The sequence below is a fragment of the Pempheris klunzingeri genome, chromosome 3 (genome assembly GCF_042242105.1).
Source record: "Pempheris klunzingeri isolate RE-2024b chromosome 3, fPemKlu1.hap1, whole genome shotgun sequence".
Lineage (NCBI taxonomy): Eukaryota > Metazoa > Chordata > Actinopteri > Acropomatiformes > Pempheridae > Pempheris > Pempheris klunzingeri.
The window spans coordinates 18,467,372-18,492,157 of NC_092014.1; the positions used below are offsets into that span (position 1 = coordinate 18,467,372).

Consider the following 24,786-nt stretch of genomic DNA (forward strand, 5'->3'; position numbering starts at 1 on the left):
TCCTTTTCCCTTTACCTATTTAGGGTGATGTGGAACACATCAGAATCCAGATCTGTGATGAGTTGTGACTCAAAAGCACTGCTCATTGCTAGACCAGTGGGACCACTCTCTCCAGTGTCTCATGAATGGGGTTTATGTCATAATCTTAATGTCGTGTTGTTGTCTCTTTGTTTAAGTTTTATTTATTTTTCTTCATTTTTGCTTTTGCTGTTGTCAGTTGCTGTCGGTGTTGTCAGTTTCATTTCTCTAGCTTCTGCTCAAGGAATACAGGAATGTTTCAAAGGATATATCACATAAGAAAACTCATATCTTACTGATATAGAGAGGAATATTTGTAATATTTTTGAAGAGTTTTTCTCTCCTACCATACTTCCTATAGTATATAACCTTTTGCATGTGCCAAACCTGGAAAACGCCAGAACCCGACAATAGCAGCGTTGCACTAGCTGTAGTCACATGGATGTCTCTCTGTGGCAACAGACCTGCCTAAAGCCACACCTGCTGTTCACTCCGTTGGCCACATAACATATACAGTAGCATGCTGCCATGAGTATACCAGTGCACATTTTGTCAGTACACTTTGAAACGCCTGCCAGTTTAATAGACAACTCACTATACACGGTACTAGATTTCCTTGCCTGTCTAGCCTTGGGCAGAATTGTCTCCGAAAAATATTTCAACTTTTGAAGCGTAGGACTCAACATCATCAGTGAAGTAGTCCTTGTATATACTCGGAGTTTACTCAGCAACAGCCTTGCCCTTGTCTGAGCCTGACTTGCACCCCTGTACTGTATGTGCTGACTTCATAGTCTAGATCCATCCCTTTAATAAAATCTTTGCTGACTTGCTTCCCAACCTTTCCTCTTAAAAAATGTTTTCAAAATATCACAATCAGTGTGAGCATGAAAAAAAGCAACCACTTATTCTCCCCTCGTGTGCCTTTCCCAACTTGAACAGATATACTGTATATTTTCTTGTCAATCTTCATCATCCTCGCTCTGATCTAAGCTCTCCAAACCTTTATTCCACTTAAAGTATTTTTAATCCATTGTCAGAGTAGCATAGTTAAGGTAATTTACTCAGTTTTTACTTTACTGTTTTATGCTGTGTTAGTGTTCCAGCACATCTCGCAAATGAATGAATGTGAATGTAAGTAAAAAGAAGAAAACTCATAAACGGTCCATCATCTAGTCTGTAAATCAGAACTTTAAGCACATTTTGTTGACAGACTCCTTTAACCTTTACAGTCATAAAACTACAACTTGACTCATCCTTGTGTATCTGCTCGCTTTACCTTTGCCTCCCTGTGCCTAGTAATGACTGAATGATGTGGTGAGATAATGTGACGATGATATTGGGAGTGTGAAGGAACAATGAACAAGTGATAGGTGTGGTTAAGTTAAATGGACTAAAGGATAGATGACGGTGGCTTGTTTGAATGTCAACCCCTGTGCTTAGTCACTTCGAACCATCCCTCCTTTGTTGTCTCTTGTGCGCCCTCTTTCACTCTACCTGTTCCTCCTTCCTCAGTGCCTGGGCCAACCCAATCCATCATCTAATCAATAGTGTCCTACTCCTTTCACTATTTAAATCCCATCAGGTCAGGAAAAGCAGTTGATTTTCCTTGTGCAAGTCACTTAACATAGTTGGCATCAATTCCACCCTTTCCTTTCCTCTCTGCTCGTTCTCCCCAATGCACCATGGGAAAGGAGTTAGCCAAATGTATTTGATGTTTTTCTTTGTTTACATTCTATTTGATGTCCTCACTTTTGTCTTTTTTAATTGGATTGATCACGAAGGCCAGAAAATACGGAAGTAACCTGTCAATGATAAGATTTCATCTTAAATGTAAGGTTTTAGAGAGATGTCTGTATTTTTTTTCTTTTTCATTTGACATTTCTTAAAATACCCCTTTATGTACCTGTTTGTTTTAGATGAATCTTGTTTAACGTCTTTTTTCTTTGTAGTTAGCCAGTGCTTTCCGCTGTGTCCTGTTCGCTGTGAAATGAGAGAGTTGAAGTGAGCTGCCATCTTTTTGGCCATACAGAGCACAGGATCAATGATGTGCAGGAATGCCTTATTCCTTAATCCATACAGTAACGTGGTCTCTATCTCTCCTCTCTTTGTTCATTCAAAATCTCAGCACCCCTGTCCTTGTACATAAATCACTTACAGTAGATATCTACATAGATTGTAAAAGAAAGAATATATTGTATTTTGCAAATGGTGTATGTTTGTTTTCCTCCCTTGTCAGCCTGAAACCTTTAAAACGAGTCTGAGCTTCTTACCTTGTAATTGTGTCATTTGTACCTAATGTATGATAATGCAAATAAAAAAAATGGAAAAGGAGGTCCGTGTGTCTTTTGCCATTTGAACCTTAATCAACACTTTATATTGTAGTAAAACATACATGTTGCTTTCCTATGCCACAGTTTGTTGCAGATTTTTGGCATCCTCTCAACTGAAAAGGTGCTTGTTGATCTATTTTGAGAGATGTCTTGGTGGCATTGTCTGACATTACCTGAGCCTCCATCTGACTTCTATATACAGAAAAGATGTGATATGTTCAGTAGCAAACATGGCATACCTGTGCAACCCATACATGTCCGTCTAGTTTAGTTCTGTGTGTATGTGTGTGTATGTATGTCTCTATGTGTCTGTGTGTGTGTATGTAATGGCATGTTAGAGTATGTTTTTCTATGGCTGTATTCGTATGCAGAGCCTGGAGTTTGTGTGTATTTTCCAGGCTTCATTAGTTGGATGGCTGAGCTTGCAACTAGGTGATGGATGACAAAAGTGTAGCACTGCTGTCAGAAGTCATCAGGGTATGCATGGATTGAGGAGCGTCACACTGTGGCTGTCTAAGGCCTGACTGACACTGCAAGATCTCTACTAGATTTCACCTAAATTAGGCTGTGAGCACACATGGGATTCCCCTTTTAGGGAAAAAGAAGATTTATGTGGAGCTCATTTGCCCTTTTAAGGACTATACTGACTCATTATGAGCTTAGCCAATTGTCACTGTGTTAGATACCTGTCAAAGCATAGAGTTTCAACTTAAGCAAACATATTTTTGTTTTCATGAACCACATGCCAACTGCTGTGCTTTCCTATAGCGATGGATTATAATGTAACATCTGTTGTTTTCTCTCATTTAGCAACCTGTTGCTTCTTTTCCAAAGTGCACGCTGGACAAGACCAGGGAGAAAACATTGCATAATGCTTTTATATGTAGTGTTTGCGGTGCTGCGTATGCTCATCCTGGGAAGAGATAAACTGTAATGCTGTAAAGAAAAGGAGGAAAAAGCAAAAGCAACATAAATAAGTTTATTCTCACTGTATTCACAGTGAGGCATTCACTCAATCCCACAAAGAAACAAAAACAAGTAAAAGGTTTGTGGCCCGTTATTGTACTGATCATTGAAAAGAGTTCCACTAATTATAGTCTCATATTTAAGGCTAGGAGGAGGTTTATAAGGTTTTACAACACGTTGTGGTATATTGAAGCTATTTTACAGGCAAGTTTCTAGTTATTACTTGTCAAACTATCATGTTACAAGTACTTGACTAGAGTAACTATCAGTTGTATTTAATTAATATGGTTAATATTAATTAGTTAATTTGATTAAAACCTGGATTTTTTTTCTCTCCAGGGTTGTAAATGCTGTTACTAATGCAAGACACAGAATTATTGACCTTGTGTTCATTTCTTCACGTTTTTCAGACAATGCATATCTGCCATGTGATTAGACAAAGCCCTGCAGTTTGTTTACTGCGGAACCAGCTGCTGTGTGAGGTTTTGTTTAACACCTTTAATTTTCAGTCCGCTGGTTTCTCCTGTTCTCCCTCTATTACACAAACAGAAAAATACACTCACATACTTCTACACACATCTTCAGTATAAGCTCATCTGTTATTAAACGGCTAGAACCAAGTCAAATACAACCATGCTGTTTTGCCCTGACAGCTGTTCTGGCCTTAAGGAAAACAGAGGCATTATCGTTACAGTCTGATACACATTTGTATCTTTGCGAATAATGACTAAGCCAGGATGTATTGCATTAGCTGGCTGAATGATTTATGTTTGTGTTATGTAAAGAAATAAAGCAAGAAATGAAGAAAGAAAAAAAAATGATAGTACCATGTTTTTCTCAGTCTGCATGTAGTCTGTGTCCGAATATTGTCCCTGATTCACCAAAGATTTTTTTGCATTTGAATCACTTGAATCTTTCGCTGAGATAGATAGGCTACTGAAAGTAGATTAGGAGGCATGTTTTGTTCTGTATATAGTCCATTCTTACAGGCAGATTACAGTGTTAAATGTTTAAAGCCTTTAAGAAGTTCTTGTTTCACCTTAGTCTGATCAGCAGGGCCTCAGTATTTCTCAAATACCTGAAGGATGCCACAAAAGTTCATGTTTGTTATTAGTTTTCAGCCCAGAGGAGCCTGAAATTCGCCGCTGTCTTTCATGTTTAATTGTCAGAACGGAGAGGTAAACAGCAGAGGAGAGAATACCTTCGCTTTAATAACAGTATACGATGATGAAATGTGTGAGAAATAAGCTTCCGGGAGAAGAAGTGATGCAAAATGGGATGAGAAGGTTCCTGATTGCCCTCCTGTGAGGTCAGTGAGAGGGTTATGTGAAAGTTCATGTCAGAGCCAAGCTAATGACAACCTCCTCATTCATTCCTGCCAGCGATCAGTCAGGGACAGAACATGATGGTTAGTCATACATGCGCACAAGATTCGCCAGATGCTTCTAAATGACTGAATGGATGCTCAGAGACAGTTTGTGCTGAATTCCGTCTGATGCCAGCTCAGACTCTCTTATCCTAAACATGAGACCAAATGCTGTCATAAAAATACCGCATTTAACACACTTGTAGTGCTTTTTTTTGAATGGGTGGGCTACATCCCTAGTCTGCCCAGTCTCTGTTTTCTGCTGTTACAGAAAGCTCCTGACCTCATGTGGAAACATGTGACAGACTGTACACATCTGTTTCCCCATGAAGGAAGAACCAGATGTTACATAGATGCTTTTCACTGTGGGGTAGCAACACAAAAAACAGAACCAAAGCCACTGAGTGACTCGGGTGAAAGCTCCTCTCCCTTCAGTTTTTGAAGGCACAACATGCAAAATCCAAATAAAACCTCAGTTTGTGTCTCAGTGGGGGAACCAATTCAAAGAGGCAGAAACAAATGGGAAGAATTTGCAGAAATGGGGGGGGGGGAGCAGAGACTGCCAAAAAGACTTCCCATCAGAGTCAGCCTCGACACTCATTATGCTGTTCCTTCCTACTGCAGCTTATTTTTCGTAGATATACTTTAGAAACAGTCACACAGCCTGAGCTTTTAGTTGAAAGTTAATTGCATGTTGTGCGTAAGAACAAAAAAAAAAACAGATCAAATATATATTCTGTATTTCAGGACACCATGTCAATTTGGCTGTGAAATCACCACATTATTTCGTGCCATGATACGCACAGACCCAAGCATCTGTAAACCTTAAATGACGGCGCCTTCAGGGTTGCGTTTGGTCTGAACCACGGACTCGTTCCCACCGTGATGAGCGCACCAGATGCACGCGCAGCCTCTCACCTGAAGAGAGAGGTGGGGTGCGGAGTTGGGCGCCACGTGCCACGCGGTTAGTACTGGCTTGGATAGTTGTGGTGCGCGAGTTACGCAGCCGCGGGTCCCGTCCGCCACACAGGCTCACCGCGCGCCAAACCCGAGACGCACGGAGCGACTGGACGCGGAGAAACTAGAGGAGGAAGAGCAGAGGAAGAGGAAGAACTGTGCTTTCCTCGACGAGTCTTCTTCGTGAAGGTAATGCACGATTTGATGTGTTTTTTCTGAAGCGTGTTTCGTAAAGATAAATGTCGATTTGTTGTTGTTGTTGTTTTTTTTTGTTGCCCTGTTGGTAAAAGACACCATGCTCTGAATGCTCTGCTTGTTGTTTCCCATCCCTCGGATGTTTTACTGTATGCGTGTTATACTACTTTACTTTAAATGTAACGTTCACTCATTTTGCCCACATTTCTATGTCAAGAGAGGAGTTTACTCTCTCTCTTTTTCTCTTCTCCCTCTTTTTTTTTTTCTGACACATTTGAGGCTCGACTGCGTTTCATAAGCGGTGGTTCGTTTTGATCAAATTCAGGACTGTTTGGGGAGAAAGTCGTGCCTTCAAACTTTAACTGACTTTTGAAGATGTGCATCTGCTATTTTCTTTATTGATGTGATGTATTGTTTTTTGGAAACCCCCCTTCAGCGCTGCGTGAGTCCGAGTTTGGAGGCATGCAGAGCTTAACTCCCTCCTGTTGTTCAAACCCTTTCCAACAGAGATACAGAATGACGCGCTGTAGTTTCAAGACAGAAAAAGTGGTGCGGCTCCACTGCTCGTTTTTAGAATGAGACAAAAACGGAAATCCGTACTGTTCCTATCCAGTAAAGACGCGGGCAAACGGCGCTTGGATGACTTTTCTTCCACTACATTGTTAACAAGGGTCTTTACTGACTGACTGGTTCAGGACCGCGGACAGCGACGAGAGCTCGAGCCAGAGATTAAACTGCAGGTGTTACAAACATCTGGCTCTGATTACTGTGGAGAGGATGTAGCCAAGAAATAGACTCCGGATGATGACAATCTCATTTAATTCACCACTGACCAAGAATTAAAATGATATATTAGTTTTAAATTATGTGAACACTATTGACAAAACAACGTGGATTCACAGATGAAGGCACATTAGTCATCTACGTCTGCTGTATCATTCATGATCAGTCTGATTTGATGCTTTTAAGAGTTCATTTTGGAGGCTGCATGCCCTGTAAATGTGGTCAGTAACTGAAAATCTCATTACTTTTTCTTTTCATTAACTACCGCAGCGCTACACTAATCAGTAACAAAGTTATCTGAAAGTGAACAAACCTTGAGATTCAATTGCGAGTTCAATACATCCCCATTAACAAAAAATACTGATTAACCTGGGATATGTTTTCAGCATTAGGCAGCCCACAGGCCTACTTGGCTGACATCGACTCCTCAGTGTGCCAGCCAGACAAATGTGTGTTACAGCACACATTTAGCCAGGGATGGTGTGGGCTGCAGGGGATTATTTTTCTCCAATTGCAGAAGAAAAATGGTTTCCAACCACCGTCCAATACAGACTGCACTCTGGCTACTCATACCCTCTCTGGATGAGAAACTACTTGTTGCATTGAGACAGACACTTATATGATAGGCTGTCCTTGTTTTCTGGACATAATGTTGTAGTAGTTCAGACTGTGCCCCAAAGGTGGAGGAATGTCACATTTTGTGTAGCATTTGGAGATTTCACTTGAGTCACTCGTATTTTTCAACAAAACTCAAAAAGGTTTAAAGAGGTTCAGGATTTGATTGGAAGACAGTTGACCTAATCCATGCTGTTTTTGTTTTTTGACATCATTTTTGACGCCATTTCATGCCATTGTTAAAATGTTGCAGGTATTGCTTTCAGCTTTGTACAGAATCATATCCATGTTGTCAAAAGCTTAACTGCTGACTTGAACCACATTTTTAAACCCTGGCTCGCTGTCAGTGATTTTTATTTTTCATCTCTGGTATCCAAGTCCTAATGTTCCCTGCAAACATGCAGTCTTCCTCCATTTTTCTTCCACCACTGTCTCTTGTTAACTCAGCAACACCAGGTTACCAATTTGTCACTCCTGCCATCAAGAAAACACAGCTGTAAGTCATCATTAACAGAAATTTGTGTCATAAATTCCATGTTGAGAAACATTAACATACTCAGTGTCTTCCTTGTGCATTGGGCTGATACTGTTAGTAGATTTATACTGTTATTGTACAATACATATCCACTGTACCATCACTATAGGTCAGGTGTTATGGGTAGGTAGATGAAAAGCTTGTTTAATATCACTAAATGGTAATAGTGATTAATGTTAGATAAAGATGTATTAGGTTTTTTTATTTAGTAAAACTGTACCTTCCTGTTGTTTCTGTCCAGGCTTATGTCCTGATTTGAAGAGAATATCTATAAAGTGTTATTAAAAAGACGGAGGGGAGAGAGAGGATGCTGTGACATGAGACAAAGGTCACTTACTGAAATCAAACTGGCAGCGATGTGGTTAGGTAGCATGTGCTTCAACTATCCAGCTACCAAGGCACTCCCACTCGCCACTCGCTATAGAGTGCATATATGAAACCTGCCGTACAATGAAAAACAGCAAATAAGCATTCCCCTGTGGCATCAACCTACTCTCACTTGGCTGCTCCGCAATGGTTTGAGTCATCGCTCATGCTTTAAGGAACTTCCTGATAGGAATATCCTCCAAAAGTGAGGACAGTGCTCTCTGGTGCTCAGTTTTTAAACACGTCAAAGTGTGACAGTGATCCACTTTTTAGCTTTAATTTAGACTGGTAATATATAGTACTGTGGCTTTACACAGACTCTGGTAGTCATTGTTAAAGTCCAGGAATTCCACACAGTTCTTACTGGATGTGGACTAATGACCTGTACAGTAGAATAGCATTTATGTAACTAGAACATTTATACTTGTATGAAATGTATTTCTTTTGGTCGTACATTTAAACGACTATGAATAGCACCTACTTTAACTGTAACGAATCCTCGTCTTCATTCTGTGTGTGTTTAAGTGCTTACATGACTGCATCTAATGTGCCCCATATATATATATCTGTTATCTATAATCTTCTGTGATGTATTTGTGCCTCCACGTCTCCCTCCTGTTTTCCTCTGAACCCCCGATCCAGCAAGTAAAATGCACCACCAAGCCTTGTTTTAGGACTCGTTCATCAGTCCATTCGTGCTTGACTAATTCAGAGGCCTGTCTGTATAGTGTTGCTTGGCGACAGGGCCAAGTCAGGCGCTTATAAATGGGAGACTTGTTCTCACAAAAAACATGGGAAAATGGATGTTAGTGCTATAGCTGTGGGTCACTGTTTTTTGTGCCAGAGTGAATAGAGTGCCAGCCCTTTTAGAGATCACTACTGCGCCGTTCACTTAAGTTTCATTAGCTCTAATAGACCTGTGTGCCATCTTTGTTACAAATGTGTTTTCAGCCTTTCAGGGCAATTGTCCCTGATGTATACACAGTTTCAGTAAAGCAAACAGGTCTTTTGCAGTGAAGATATGTCATTTAAAGTCATGGCTCAGCCTTAACTATTACTTATTTATGATCATCAGAAGATATTAAATCCAGGGAACAAGCTGACTGACAAGCTCTTTAAGATCATGATACTATATGATGGAATACACAGGGGGATAACGGCTCAAAGCCAAAACCATTTGCTAAAAGACATAAGGGAATTGCCATTGGAGCAGCATGAAAGACTGGGGCTATATCTAGAGCTGCCCCATCCAATTAGGATGACCTGACATTACAGAAGAGAGATGTGCTGTGTTTTGATGCAGGCTGCTGACAGTGATGGAAGCGAACACCTTCTACATTGGGTCAACCGGTTCAAATGATTATATGCAAACGTGTTGCAACATTTAACAGCCAACTGACTGATTTATGTAACCCGAATCCCATGATTTCTATGTGGAGAAGGGGTGAGAATGTGACACAAAAATTTCCACTTCATTTTCAGTCTTGACAGCTCGCACCACCACCACCACCATCCCCACCACCTCGCTGCTGTTTGCCAGATGATGCGTTGTAAGTTCTCTGGCCTACAGCAGGGATTCAGCTTGAGCTACTGTGTGTATCTCCTCACTTTTGGGAGGCACGCCTCCAAGGGAGGGTTGAGGCATATCCAGAATTAGACCACTGAGAAATCTTTCTAGCTTGTTTGCTCCCTGCTGGAGCCCAGCATAGCTTAAAGGTAACGGCTGATGTACAAGAGCATATGGAAACAAAATGTCCTCTGTGATATTATGTTAACTGTTAGGATCGCATAGTCGTGGCATCAGACAAAACAACAATGACAGAGTCCTTTAAAATGAGGAACATACAATGTTAACATACAAGGTTTGACATAATCCTTCCAATAGCACAAAAGAATTGTTCGGTTGTTGTGTATTTTATTCAGTCAGTTTGTACATTTAGAAAACCAAACACTTGCTCCATTCAACCCATAATCAGTTGAAATATTTACCAAGCAGGACGGCCAAGTTTAACAGCTAGAAGATAGTGTTCAGCCTTTGTCACAAAATTATTAAGCCATTTCTGGGAATGTTTCAAAGGACTACTTTTCTTCAGAATGTATGTAAGATTAGTTTGGCATGACATGAGGCTTGTGTAGGCTTATTTCTATAAAATATACTATACACTTATTTTTATGCTTTTGTAACTGTGTATGTTGTATTAAACAGTTTGAAAAAGTCACAATTGGATTCGATGGATTTGTAATTTTTGAAGTTCACTGTTGCTTTGGAAATAATGGTCGTAAAATGAGCCATTTGCATCATTTACTTTTGTTCTAGCTTTAACACTGTAGGACATTTTCGACAATCATAATGCAGAAAGATCTAGCATTCATTATGATACTGTTATGACCAGTGACACGCTCCCTCTGCAATACTCAAGATGCATTAAGTGAGGACAGCAGAGAGAGGCTGTGGACAGTTTGTAGGTCAGTGAAATGGGCCTTAATGATACAACTGTCACTTCATGGACGTCTGTGGCTCTGAGAGAGTATGCGTGGTGGCTGTATGAATATATGCGTCTGTACTCTAGACATGTAGTGTTTTGCCTTTTGTACATCTGTTTAAACTGTAAAAGCAGATCTCAGCAGGCCAGTGATGGGGGCTGCCAGATTCATCCAGCTGTGTCCGTGGCTTGATGACATATCACCTCTCTCCTGCATTGGACTGCTATTGTCCTGCGGCTCCTCCAGCCAGCCCTAGCAACATCAACCAACAGCATCTAACTCCCACAGTGTTAGTTGCCTGTCCACATCAGAGACAACAGAGGGACTGCACTCACAGCTACGCTCCTACAGCCACAGTAGCTGGGTCAGTAAGCATGCCAAAAGAGATCCACGCTGTGACGCTGACGAACCCTCAACAGAGACCAACAAATACACAAATTCAAATTAGAGAGTCGGTTGTTTTGCAGTGACGTTCAGCGCTTTTCAGCACAGGCACAGGCGATATTCAGCCAATCCATCTTAAATACAATTTTGGAGCTGAGATTTGTTGGAAACAGTCAGTTTGTGATATTGTTTATCTTTGAAATTGTTTAACTGTCAATGACAAAGAAAGACAGCAGATTGTAGCACTGATGTGTTGCGTCAAAATGTGTTTAAATCAGAAATCACATTTGTCTAACTCACTACAGCTTGTCTTCTTAAGCCGGTAGGAATATAATCATATTTTACATTTATTTTGATTATTTGCTGGAAAAAAGAAATTACATAAAATTCAATGTCATATTACGGGTCAGCTATTTTCTTGTCCTGCCTTCTTCGGACCAATCGCAGAGATGGTTTGCCCTGGAGGTCTGTGTTTCAACAAAATGTTCAGCTGAAAAGGGTGGAGACATCTGTGTTACTTTTTGCCTTTCCACTGGATTTCCGATTGTTCTCGGAAAATGTGGTATTTTTGGTGGTGAGCTGTTTAAATTAAGGTTGACAGGAGGGTAGGTGCATGTTAACAAAGTAGACAGAAGAGGAATGCCCTACTTTTGGTGATGACGTGCCCTTTACTCTGGCAATGGTGTGTACCCGCCTTACTTGATGCCAGTATGGCCTCTGGACCCCTTGTGGCTTTATTCAGTATCATGTTAACGGTTGGAAACATAAGCATTATTTGTCACTTCTAGTTAAACTCTTTTGCAACACAATGTTGATATTAGAAGTCTTCTGTAAAAATCTTTGCACAAGAGAAATACATCTTATTGTGACAGCAATGATTGTAAAGCTTCTGCTATGATTTATCACCATGTTCAGGCAGGAGTGGAGTCTAGTCTAGCCACAGGTTCAAAGGGGTTTTTCAAGGAAATGCTGATGTTTATGCAGGAGAGAGGGTGTTTTGTGTATCCCTCTGCAGACAGGGAGGGACCACAGAGGGCTTTTTTGTTTTGTTGCAGTGGCTTTGAACATCTAATGAGAAACATTTTTCAATGAAAATACAACCCTTTTTCTCAGTCATCATTTATAATCCTTTAGGGACCAGAACAGTGAGTAGAATTAGCTACTATTCTATAAGTATTCATGAAGGATTCAATGTGATAACACTGTCTGTCTGTGTGTGTGTGTGTGTGTGTGTGTGTGTGTGTGTGTGTGTGTGTGTAGCGGGGGTCTCGTCCTGAAGCTTATTACATGTCCTGTCTATCTTTGTGGAATGTAAGAACTAATTTTATCCCTAATTTTTATTGCTATTGATATCATTTCCTGCTCACTGTAATATTACCAAGCAAAGCAAGATGAGAAAAACTTATCAAAGTTCAAACCTCTGGAAAACACTGTCAAAAAAATCATTTACCTTTGACCCATGACCTTCTGTCCATATATTTGCTGCCTCTTTATTTCTGATTGCAGATGACAGTTGTCCTGGAGTTAAGGGCTAGGGTTAGTCAGAGGTAAGGTTTTTCATATCAGCAATATCATCTTTAAATTCAGGAAGCACTTAAATGTCAATTCCAACTTTTGTAACTTTGGTTTTGAACAGGCATTTTTACTTCTAATAGCAAGAGAAGCACAGGTGATTACACTGATGATAGCTTCAGTACATTCAAATGTCCAAATAATCCGTGTCAGCGAGCCAGCACACACATAGCAGGTCCCTGGATGAGGGCCCCTTAATGGATTGCAGCAATTATTAATTATTATTATTATATGTTCTTTTCTCCACAGAACTAGAAAACACAAAGAACATGTATTGGGAATCACTCTTTGCATAAGCTTTAGAAAATGTTTTGGAGAACACATGACACGATAGAAAGGTGCTGCATATAAATTCACAACAATTTACTACTGAAATAACTGACACTTTGGTTAATGGCTATAAACTACGTATTTTTGTAGGGAACACTGAAAAATTTTTGTCGGTCAAATGTCTGTCTTCCCCTGACATGTGAGTGCTAAGCCATGGAACCATCAGCTTAGTGCTACTGTGTGCACACTAGCAGGTGCTGTAACTAGTGAGTATTCTTAGCCGTAGTTAATTTGCCCATGGAGTGGTCTCTCATGCCTTGATTATGTCTGTGGCATTCTTTCTTTTTTGCATGTGTTGGATGTGCATCTCTTTTACTTATCAGGTGTCAGTCTTTTCTGACCCCTTTTTGCTTTAACCATGTGAATAGTGTCGAAACCTTTTGCTAGCAATAGTTGTAACAGCATGAGATTAGTGTGCTGTAGTAATTATTCCTATTCAAGAAAGCCCATATTTAGTCAAGAATAGCTGAGGTTAATGATAGTCCTCTCTGATTAATGCTGGTCCTTTGTGCTTTAGTGAACTGGGATTGCTTATGCATGCATCCCAACTGCTTCTAATCACGATCACAGTTTCTGGTATATTCTAAACCATAATTTGCAGTTTGAAGGCGAGTTCAAAGACAGGAAATGCACTTATTTATATCTAACTATTGTCAAGACTGAAATTTGTATTATACACTAGTGTCTTATTTGTTTGAAATTTTAAAAGTCACATCAGGTATCATAAAAAAGTTATTTTTTTGACTGTAGGCATAAATGTTGCGTTTTCTGGATCACGGCTATTGTCATACTCACATATCTTACAAATGTCAGTTCACATTAGAAAATAAGAGGTCAAATATGCTTGGGTCTATTATTCTCAGGTTATCTAAATAAGATGAGTAATAATAGCTTAGAGCATGCATGACTGCGCCTGTGCACAACCGTACACACTTGCACAACCAAGATAAAGTAATTCAAATCTTGTCATGTAAGGCATGTAAATGCGTTTCCAATTTGTGATTTTAAGAAAGAGATGTATTTTGATTTCAGCTTCTGAAAAATGGGTTTTTCTCAACAGGCACAAAACAGATAACCGCTGTTAGAGGAATAGTTAAAAAGAAACAACAGAACAGACTGTGTGGATGTGTTGAGCATACAAATCTTATTAACTGCATGCACTGGACTTACAACAATAGTCTTCTAGGATTTATTACCCTTTGTATCTAAGAAGTGGGCCAACTGGCTCTACATCCGTAAGAGGGATGAGGTCTGGAGCGTATAGTTATCCAGCACAGGATTTGTACGCTGAACACAATTTTACCATACAAATAAAATCAGTGGATTCATTTGTCTTGTTTTTTTTAATGGTTTTCCCAAGTATATATTTGTATGCTGTGGTAACATGACATTGGCTAGATGTAAGAAATGCCCAGAGGCTGTCCGAGCTATGAGATGCAGCTATATAGCATGTTTAGCGCCGATGTCTCCTGCTACTCTGTTCAAAATTTGCAATTTGTTGAAACATTAGTTGCTGCATCTTCTTAAAAGCTTTATTCATAACCCTCTCTTCTCCATCTGGCTGTTGTGTCTGTTTAGACACTGGTTCTGCACTGCAAGCTGACAGATATGTGGAGATCTTGCAACTCTGTTACGCAGAGGCTTTACATCCAGTCTTTATGCAAGACGTTGATCTACAGAGAGAAATAAATGCCATGAATCTCTTGAAAAGTTCAAAATCCTTACACACATTCACTTAATCATTCCAGTTCCCCAGTGGGTGCTCAATGTGGCAGCCCACTGAGAACTCATTATGTAAAATCAATTCCTTTCAACGCGTATCCCATGCCAAGCTCCCCAGCGCTCCAGCTTCCGGCAAATGTGGGCATCAGCTATCATACGAACAGATCCATCGTTTTGTGTGGTGAGCGCACACATTCATATGCTGACACATACGGTACACCATCTGCAATGCTGCTTCTGCATCACTGCATGTATAGGAAGTGAATTTATGTCAGATATTAGGAGTTTATATGATCAAAGCAGAACATATAGGGAGAGCAAAACAAATTCAGTCCTATAATTCTTTTTGGAGCTTTATCAGTGGTAGGAGTTATACTGCAGTTTTTTTTCGGCTGGAGGCAACATGAGGGCAGTCAAATGAAAAACTTTACATAATGTTTTTCCAAACATGCCCCACTAAACCATTGGCCCAGCACAATGTGATTATTCAAATTCTAATGAGAGATTTGAAGGAGAGGGAATCTTTCCCAGATTTCTTTCTCTGCTAAGAGGAAAGGCTATTATCATGTTACCATTTAAATTACTTTTCTTTCATTTCCAGCTTGTCTCTGACTGGAGTCATCTGCTGTCATTTATATTGAAAAAAGTCCTCTGTTAAGGCTATTATCATGTTCCCATCTATTAGTTTTCATTCATTTCCAGCTTGGCTCTGACTGGAGTCATCTGCTGTCATTTATATTGAGTCTTTGGTGTGCAGTCGTTGCAGCTGTGGAAGATCTCCATTATTGCATTGAATTAAGATGAAACAATAAATATACAGACAAACCATCAACCTCCCTAAAGCCGTTAACAGCCATGCATTAATTATACAACAACAAAAAAAAGGAAAGAAAAAAGAAACATCCCGGGAACATGACAGGAACTTCCAGCAATCACTTGATGTTAATTGACAAGACAGCAGTTTAAGTTGCATGATGCTGTTATTTTTTGGAATTAGATGATTAGTTAGATGATTAGTACACAGTTTCTATCCTTTTGCCTTTCTTTTAGGGGACACGTAGATGAAGTGTCACTGAAAAAAACTACTTTTTTTAGAAGGTCCTTGTTCTTCTCATTCTGAACTGTTTCTCTCATTTGTTTCCTCTGCTCTTCCCATCATTTTCCCAAGTCCGATCTTGTCTCAGGAGAGTTGTTGTGATAACTTGCTCACCTTTACTCCGGCTAACACAGTAAAGACGCTTGACTTTCCTTCTTTTCTCAGCTCTCCTTTCTGCCGGCGGCGCCCCCTGCTGTTGAGGCTGTGGTATGAGCCTATGTGGCAGGAAGGCGCTGACGTTGCTGAGCAGCGTTTTCGCTGTTTGCGCCCTGGGCCTGTTGGGGATCGCCGTAAGCACCGACTACTGGCTTTACCTGGAGGAGGGCGTCATCCTTCCCCTCAACCAGAGCACCGAGGTACGCATGTCCCTCCACTCTGGCCTCTGGAGGGTTTGCTTCTTGGCTGGTGAGTTAGTGTGAAACCTGATATGTATAGATCAAGTATATTCAACCCTCACTCAAGACAAGATAAACCAGACGCATCTAATTTCAGTCAGGACTTATATTTTATGTAGACAGTGCTCTGCTTAGAGACAGAGCTTTATGACCAAGTGGACAGTGACTCATTTGACTGTAATCTGTGGTAAAAAATCCTGATACTCAAGGCAAAACCAAGATTTCAAGATTTCAGTTCACTTATCCATGAAGTAATCTCCACAATCAGTCTGACTATTTAGTTCCAAACAGAGATTCTCGTTGACCGATAAAATGCAAAATGAAGGTCCAGGTTCACCAAGATCCCTGTGCACGAGTAGTTTGCACATAGCAGTTATTCACAAAGAAATGTATGCGAAGGAACTGCTGACAAACTTTTGGCTAACATCCTTGCTGCCAGATTATCCCGCAATTCTGCAAAAGGATCATACTGTACGTATACAACATAAATTATTGACAGTAATACAGAAGCACCAAGTTTATCTTTATGAGGAAGATACGGAAAGATGTACGTACAGTTTAGATTAACTGTATGTGCAAAAAGGCGTAATGTTGAAGACTTGCACAGTTAGAAACACTTTCCACTCAATGTTGTTTGAGTTTGCTCTGTCCTGCACAAAGTTTTGGTGAATCAGGGCCTCTAGTTTTCTGTATTACATGTATTGCACATGCACAGTCACCTATGTTTCTTTCCTCTTTTGAATATTGAGCATGAATATCTCTATTGCTTTAACCTCTGTGTGGTAATAGGACCAATACACCTTCATATTTGATTTCCACAATCAACTTTAATTCTAGGTTGCATCTTTGAAAGTGTCAAGTATTTTTATTCCAGTTGAAAGGCTGGCTTTGCTAGATGTCTGTCCTCATGACTTACCCAGTGGCTGACTTCTACTCTGTGGCACCAGAGGCACCTTGGATTGATGCAGAAAACCCTCAGTCCCTGGACTGCTTTTTCTTTTTCCTTCTTTTTGACCTGCATCTCTTCTCCACCGTTGCACTTGACATGAAAAAAATAAGTGTTATATAAATTAGAAAAGCTTACATAATTCCACAGTGCATGCTTAAACACCTTTTGCCTTTCAAAGCATTGCTCCTCCCCAGCTCCAACATCACCAAGGCATGCTTGGAGGTCTTGATTGGGAAAGAAACACTAACTGTTAGATTTCATTCTTTTCTTAGAGAAACAACTCTCCAGACAAGTGTTGTCCCAGAGTAAACCAGGTATCAACTTTTGCTCTTACCCTTTGCTCCCTCTGGTAATGGCAACAATCAACTGTATCAATATGCTGTTACTGTTACTCTGTTACTCTTGTTGGATTTCAACTGTAGGTGCTCAAACAAAAAAATCTATGTCTGCTGTCAACATTTATTACTTTCAATTATGTTTCTGTTTTAAAAGGTTAGACCTTAACAAAATGGAAAAAGCTTTTGTTTAGTAAAAAAAACTTATTAGTTAATTTATCCTGTGCTAGCAGGACTGTTGAAATGTTCCATTAACCCCTGTGCTGCAACTGACCTGCTCTGTCCTGTATCAGGGTTCAGGCAGGGTGCGTCCAATCCAATTGTGATTAGGTAACAGATGTTTTACTGCCATGTAGCAGGCAATTGCTACAGTATAAGTGGACTAATGGCCCAGTATGTGTTTTAGGGGCAATTGAGTGACCTTATTTCCCACTTAACTGGTCTAGTTGGACCCAGAAACAATTACTGCATAATGTCACAGTATATATCGTTACGCTAGAAAACGTGATCGAGATTGTGCTGTGTTTTGACTGGTAATGACGTTGGTTCAAGTTCATCAGGTCTTAGCGTATGGCTGTTAGCGTTTGGTTCCAGCATGAGTTCATGTTCATGTAGAGGATCTTTACCTATACAGTCAGCACGTATGACTGCTGTAAATCATGTTCAATATAAGGCACAGGACTGCTTACGTATTGTAGAGTGCAAGACTTTTGGCAGCACTCGTTGTAAGAGAAGCCATGGCTTTGAGTAAATAAGTTGAACTCAGCTGGGTTTTATTTTTAGCCTGACATTCTTGGAAATGTAAGTTGTCTTGTTTGTAATTTATGTAAAAAGCACAATTTCTTCTGCAATAGTTGGAATAACACTATACTGTAAGTCTAGCTTTAGCAGTAGCTGCCTGACAATGTTATTAAAATTGCATTTGCATATTTTTTATTATTTTCTTCCATTCCACTATAAATGATTTTCGTTGCAAATCTGGAATAGTGGTGTTATTGGAGTCCTTCAAGACTGACTGAAAAATGAGGCATGTGTCTCCTACATGAAAGCTGAATGAACCTTTTCTGTAACAGTCATTATTCCCCTGTGTTGTAATTACACCTAAATAAACTGAAAAGTTGCCACTCTGTAGATGGAAAAAAAAAAATGCTATATAACTCCACAAGCCTGACTGATAATTAGGAAGACTTCCATGCCTCTGAATGATGATGTGATAACCTGAGGGGAGAGGAACCCAGGGAACCACAGAGGCCTTACACTGCATAGTGGCTGATTGTACTGTAAGTGTGAGGGTGTTTGAAATGCTGACTTTATGCCAAAAGCAAAAATAAAAAGCAAGAGTTGGGGAGAGATAATTGACAGGCTTGCAATTGCCTTTTGATTGGCACTGAAGCCCTACTTGCTCGGGGGGTGCCTCTATGTGGCAGCCCCGTCACTCTAACATCCTTCCTCACAGTTCTATGTCTGTCAGTCCTGTGTGTGCATGTCTGTATTTCAGGCTGTGCCTGTAAATGTTTTCTGCATTTCTATATTCCCTTGATATGTTCACAAACTCTCTTCAAGTCTTCAACAACAGGTTAACTACATGAAGAACAGAACCTACAGAATTTGGCAACAGATACACTTGCTCCATCCATAACAGTGAAAAATACAGCCCAAATAGTTTACATATGTACCAGAAGGCATTTTCAGTATGCATTTTCACTTGCAACTTGCTGTGAGGTTGTATTAATGTAGCATTCAGCAGCTTCACAAGATGAAATTGTATCTCAGCCATTTTACAATGTTCGTTCATGCCAGCACATGAAAATAAATAGTTACTTGACATTTGTAATGTACAGTCACAAGCTGTTGTCAGGATAGGTATCATCATCATGCATAGGCTACAAGACATCTATGTATTCTGCCAGCTTACTGCACATGCTTCTGTGTTTGACCTTTCTTTGCCACAGTGGGCTAAACAACAGTTTTATTCAGTTGTGTAGAGTGCTGAAACCTGTTTCCACTCAAGATGTATGTGGAATTGTATTGAATAGACTTCTTTCCCTGTCTTTTGTTCCAGGCGAAGAGAAAGGCCGATGTTTCACCATAGAGTATGTGATGCCCACTAACGTCCAGATGACTTCTGAGTCCACTGTTAGTGTTCTGAGTAAGTAACTGTTAACACCCCGCCATTACATTATATATGTAATGCTTTAGTCTGAAAATATTCAGGCTCTCAGTGTTTGGCAAGTGGCAACTAGGGGCACCATGATTGGGGCTAGCAGGGCTGTAATAGTGGTAAAAATGGTGGGTAAAAAACTACTTTACAACTCTATCTACATACTCCATTCAAGCTAACTTGTACTTTGAGGCCACAGTAAAGCAGGCACACTGTGTTAAACTGGAGAGTTAAAACAACACAACAAAATGAAAAAAAGCTTCATTTAGGTGCTTATAATTAGCTATGTACTTGGTGTTTGACCAATTCCTATTCCTTGAAGCAACACATTTTGTATTCTCTGTCTCTGAACTCTGAAGATAAATCAATAAAAATGGAGGTCAATTTCTGCTCATTTATCTCATATATAATATATAATTTATAATAATAATAAATAACAGAAACAAAAGTAACAAAAATTGCTTGGTGTAAATGATAAATGTCAGTTGGGTATTGTGAATCATAAATAGTACAGACAATAACACAGCCCAGTTGATTATGTGATTATGTGTTAGTCCTTCCCTTGAGGCCACCTTCCATAAATGATAAATGGCAATTTTGTGTTTTGCGTGAATGAAGAATGGTGATTGTAAAACAGGGAAATCATTAAACAAGAAAAACAAGCAACACATAAGGAAGAAATTAAACCAATATGCAAACCAAAAGGGTTTATTAACAAAAGTTACCAAAAATGTACCAAAACTAAGGGCAACTGGAGGCCCAACCAAAAAGAATAAAACGAATATCAGAAGTCTGGGCCAACCATGCATTGGGCCGTCAGACCAGAACTTCCACCCCTAACCTAAACAATAAAGCAACTAAACTAACAAACAAAGCCATGAAAAACTGAACCACCAGACCTCCATCATCAAAAGAAAGAAACACAAAACTACTGGAACTAAAAAGACAAACAGTCAGGAAGGCTGCTTCATCTGAGAGATCTTTCTCCTCTGGCCTCCCTTAAGTAGAGGCATGATCAGCTGATCAGGAGCAGCTGAGAGGGAGAGAGTGACCAGCGGTACCTGAACAGGAGTTTGAATCAAATCAGCTTTGAATTAATCTGTTTTTCATTCCAAATACATTTTTGCTGCTACACACGAATCTCCTCCATTTTTACCTCCACCCCTCATATGTGTCCGACCAAGAGTTTGTATGTTTTAACTTCTGTGTTGCACTACTGGGAAGTTACAGAATTATTGCTGAGAACAAAATGAGCAATCCTATTATTTCCAGAAGGTTTAGCTCTGTGAATGGTATTTCAAAATTTGAGAGGTGGGTTTACATTAGTTTTGCCTACACTTCATCCCTGGGAATTCAATTTCAGTCTTTCAGTATTGAAATGAAGCAAACTGGCCATGTTCACAGATGGTGGGCCAGGTTGCTGCATTAGACTTCTACTGTTTGTTTGGGCACCTGTATAATGGTGGGTGGAGCTACGGAGATGACCTGGGCCTCCATTGTATTACGCCCTCTCAGTGAACCTCATCACTGGCAGGTGAAAGGAGTGTTTGATAGCATCATGTGTCACTGAGGTAGTACATGTCCGTCTGCAGCCCCTTCCAGGCCAGTGGGACTGTAGGGCTAGAGTTGACAGCTACTGCAATGCATACTTAAGCTTCTTTTTAATTTGTTATGCCAAGTGTCATGCTACTTGAGGCCGTACCTCTCCACTATGCTGTCATCTATGTGGTTTGTGCTATTCCTGGCCCAATCCACTCAAGGCCAGTCCACTCAAGATAAGAGCTGTATAAGAGTGTGTATGAAAAATTTAAGGGTGCCATTTTCATTTTGTAGAGACCCCTGTGGGATGAACATGCATGGATACACATAAGTACTGCTTGTGTGCAGTCGGGACTACAGAGAGTGATGCTGTCAAGACAGCCACTTTAGATCTCATGTCCCCAGTGTCTTCAAGCTGCTGTCCAAAGATGCTCTTTGATGTCAAAAAAGTAACATGTAGTAAGACAAAGGTAAACTGGTTAATTATCCAAGTACATTTACAGGTCAATTTTAGAGGTACATTTTATATCCAAAATAAATAAATAAGTAGATAAATGAATAAATAAATTATTTCAATCCATTTTCTAATCTGTTTATTCCTTGAGCACAAAAAAATTCAAAATTTTGTATCAAAGGGGTGATTATTTATTTAAGTTCTGTATTAGAGAAGAAAGAGAGAAACTGGATAAAGAAATGGGAGACAGGACAGTCGATGTCAAGATGTGGAGGCAACAAAAACTTGAATGTGAAAGATCTGTAGTGAGTGAAGAAATACACATGTGAGAAAGAAGTAACAAAACACACAGAAGTAAAGAAAATATTAGCAGTAAAAATGTACCGTAAATGTACTGTAAAATTGAGATGAAAGTTAAAAAGAAGACAATAGCTATTATTGTCTTCCTCTAAGTATATTTCCAGGCACACTGGTAAAATGAAGATGCCTCCTAATACTGTATGCATTAATTGTAGCTTTGAATTTCAGATGGAGGGATGCAGAAATAGTAACTCAAATGAAAACACACAATGAAGTGTTAATACAGGACATGTCCACTCAAATTAGGTCACATGGCTTTGATGTATTGATACATGGCAGCAGAGTTTCTCTGTCAGCTTTGTAATTAGAGCTGACACTTTAAAGCAGCAATTATGCAATAATTTATTACCTGTCACTGGATCTTTGTCATCATTTTCATTCAGAACTGAAGCATTTCTTTACTTTGCACTTGTTTCAGATACAGCACGAATTCAAAACTATTCATTCTCACTCCAACTACAATTTATGTGGTACTAGATATCTATGGTAGATTGTAATATGCAAGTTTAACACATAGTCCAAAACACAGCTAATTCATTAACCAGATCCATTAAGGTTATGGCCTTAGACATCTGGGCCACTTAGCTAGAAGGGGAACATTTTGTATAATGGAGAACACAATGGGGCTCTGGAAAGAAGTATCACAAACTGGCTTTGCTCCTGGGAGGTACTGTACCACTTACTCACAGTAGGGAGCTCCAGCTCCATATTTATATGAATAAGGAATGGTGTCCTAAACCCATGAAATGCTGACTCAGTGAGTAAGACCAGCCTCAGTGGGAAACTTCATGTTGCTCCTCAAAGAGGAAAATTTCCATTAGAAGTTTCAGAGAGTTGCTGAAGGAAGTGCTCAAGAAAAAACAACAAAGTTTGTGGTGAGGTGTGGTTGTATCAAATAATTAATATAATATTAATATGAAATCCAGTCAAAGTCCAGGTTTCCACGTCATTCCCAAACAAACTGATCAGGTTTTCTTGTCTTCCTCCAGAGATGATCCGTTCTGCCACGCCATTCCCTCTGGTCAGCCTCTTCTTCATGTTCATTGGTTTTGTACTCAGTAACATCGGCCACATCCGACCCCATCGCACCATCCTGGCCTTTGTTTCTGGAATCTTCTTCATCCTGTCAGGTACTTGGTTTGGGTATTACTCACAACATGTGCAGTTTAATAATTCAACAAACACTTGCAGACATGATGCATACATTTGAGAAGGTGAGTTGCTGCTGAAATAACTGAAATAAGGCCTAAATTGTGTCGCTCAGATTTAAGAAAAGAGGCCAGTGAAACATAGTGTTCTTGTAGTAAAAAGAGCTTTCTAGATGCATGGTTTGGAATAATTTATGCCAAGAATGATGCCAATCATATACCATTGATATGTTTTTGTAAACTGAATCTCCCTTTCTATCCACAGTCATTTGAGTTTTATCTTTCTGTCCATCCATCTGTCTTTGTTTCCCTCTCTCTGCCTGCCTCAGGTCTCTCTCTGGTAGTCGGTCTAGTGCTGTACATCTCCAACATTAATGATGAAATGCTGAACAGAACCAAAACTAATGAGGCCTACTTCAGCTACAAGTACGGCTGGTCATTTGCCTTTGCTGCAATCTCCTTCCTGCTCACTGAGGTAACTTCAGCATAGAAAGTGTGGATAATGTAGCCTTGTGTCAGATCTCACAAGTATGAATCAAAACTCGTTCTTTAAGCCTTTCTTATGGGCAGATATCAACATGAGACACAAAGAAATAGCCCTCATAACAAACTAAGCCATGATTAAAATGTCCACTTTAGGGGGTTGGTATTTGCTGATGGTTATAGTGCAAAATGATATATCATTAAATATATTAAGTGTATATCTTCCTGCCATTACAGTAATCTGCAATTATTTACGTATCCATTTAATGAAATAATGAATTTATTTAATATTTTATTATCTTTCCAGCGACAATAATTGGCTAATGAAACTATATGCCTAGTTCTCAGGTAGATCACTTATGCAGGGAACAGAAGTACAGTATAAGGAAGTACAAAAATAAACTTTTCTCATCCCTCTGCTTCCATTCCCCCCCAGACGGCAGGTGTCATGTCGGTGTACCTGTTTATGAAGCGCTACACAGCAGAGGAAATGTACCGACCCCATCAGGGCTTCTACCGGCCTCGCCTCAGCAACTGCTCAGATTATTCCGGTCAGTTCCTCCATCCAGACGCCTGGGCCGGACGCGGTCGCAGTGCCTCCTCCATCTCCTCTGAGGCCTCACTCCAGATGAACTCCTCGCACTACCCCGCTCTTCTCAAGTGTCCAGAGTATGAACAAATGTCCTCCTCACCTTGCTGAGGCAGACGATGCGTGGTTTTGGCAGGGGTCACTTTGATCTGCCTGGATTTTGGCATAGAATTGTCCAGTAATTTGATATTATCCAGCTTGAATCACTCCCGTCTTCAAGTGTCCTGACTATGACCTGATTCTCTCTACCCTCCCTACTGCCAATGTTTTTATTTACACCCTTTGGTTCTGTGGGGAGCAAAACTTAAACTGAAGGTTAGCCAGTTTGCTTTACGCTCAGCCAACCTGTCTTATTTCAGAGAGAGCTGTTAGGAGATAAGAGGGAAGAGAGTTTGACCGGGTTGGACTTTTATCTTCTTTTTCTCTATTTTTTAGTGATATCTGACTAGCAACCTGCTGAACAGACCGAGGTGGGGGGAGGTCATCTGAAAGGAATAACTTGAGCAGCTTCAACCTGCAGTGAGCAAGTCCACTATATGCCTGTAATACTGCCACAATCCTGATAGCTTCTTGACAGGATTACATGCTGCACATCTGCAGAATAAGGATTAGAAATGGATAGGCAACTATGTGCAATGGACCCAGAGTCCACTA

The 24,786-nt window shown here is 40.0% G+C and overlaps 1 protein-coding gene across 2 annotated transcripts; it reads left to right on the forward strand.

The window, feature by feature from the left end:
* The first annotated feature begins 15,928 nt into the window (after positions 1-15,928).
* Positions 15,929-24,243, forward strand: LOC139199133 (voltage-dependent calcium channel gamma-5 subunit). 2 transcript variants are annotated; one of them, XM_070828155.1, is made up of 6 exons: positions 15,929-16,124; positions 17,336-17,377; positions 19,461-19,547; positions 22,902-23,042; positions 23,390-23,535; positions 23,980-24,243. In XM_070828155.1, the coding sequence occupies exons 1-6, from the start codon at positions 15,929-15,931 to the stop codon at positions 24,241-24,243; spliced, it is 876 nt and encodes a 291-aa protein (XP_070684256.1). The 2 variants fall into 2 exon arrangements, with proteins under 2 accessions (XP_070684256.1, XP_070684258.1); XM_070828157.1 differs by lacking the exon at positions 17,336-17,377.
* Positions 24,244-24,786: the final 543 nt, after the last annotated feature.

Coding starts and splice junctions, on each gene's coding strand:
- LOC139199133 (XM_070828155.1), top strand. CDS start 15,929: ATGAGCCTATGTGGCAGGAAGGCGCTGACGTTGCTGAGCAGCGTTTTC. Junction 16,125..17,335: donor GAGGGTTTGCTTCTTGGCTG/GTGAGTTAGTGT, acceptor TTCTTTTCTTAG/AGAAACAACTCTCCAGACAA. Junction 23,536..23,979: donor TCTCCTTCCTGCTCACTGAG/GTAACTTCAGCA, acceptor ATTCCCCCCCAG/ACGGCAGGTGTCATGTCGGT.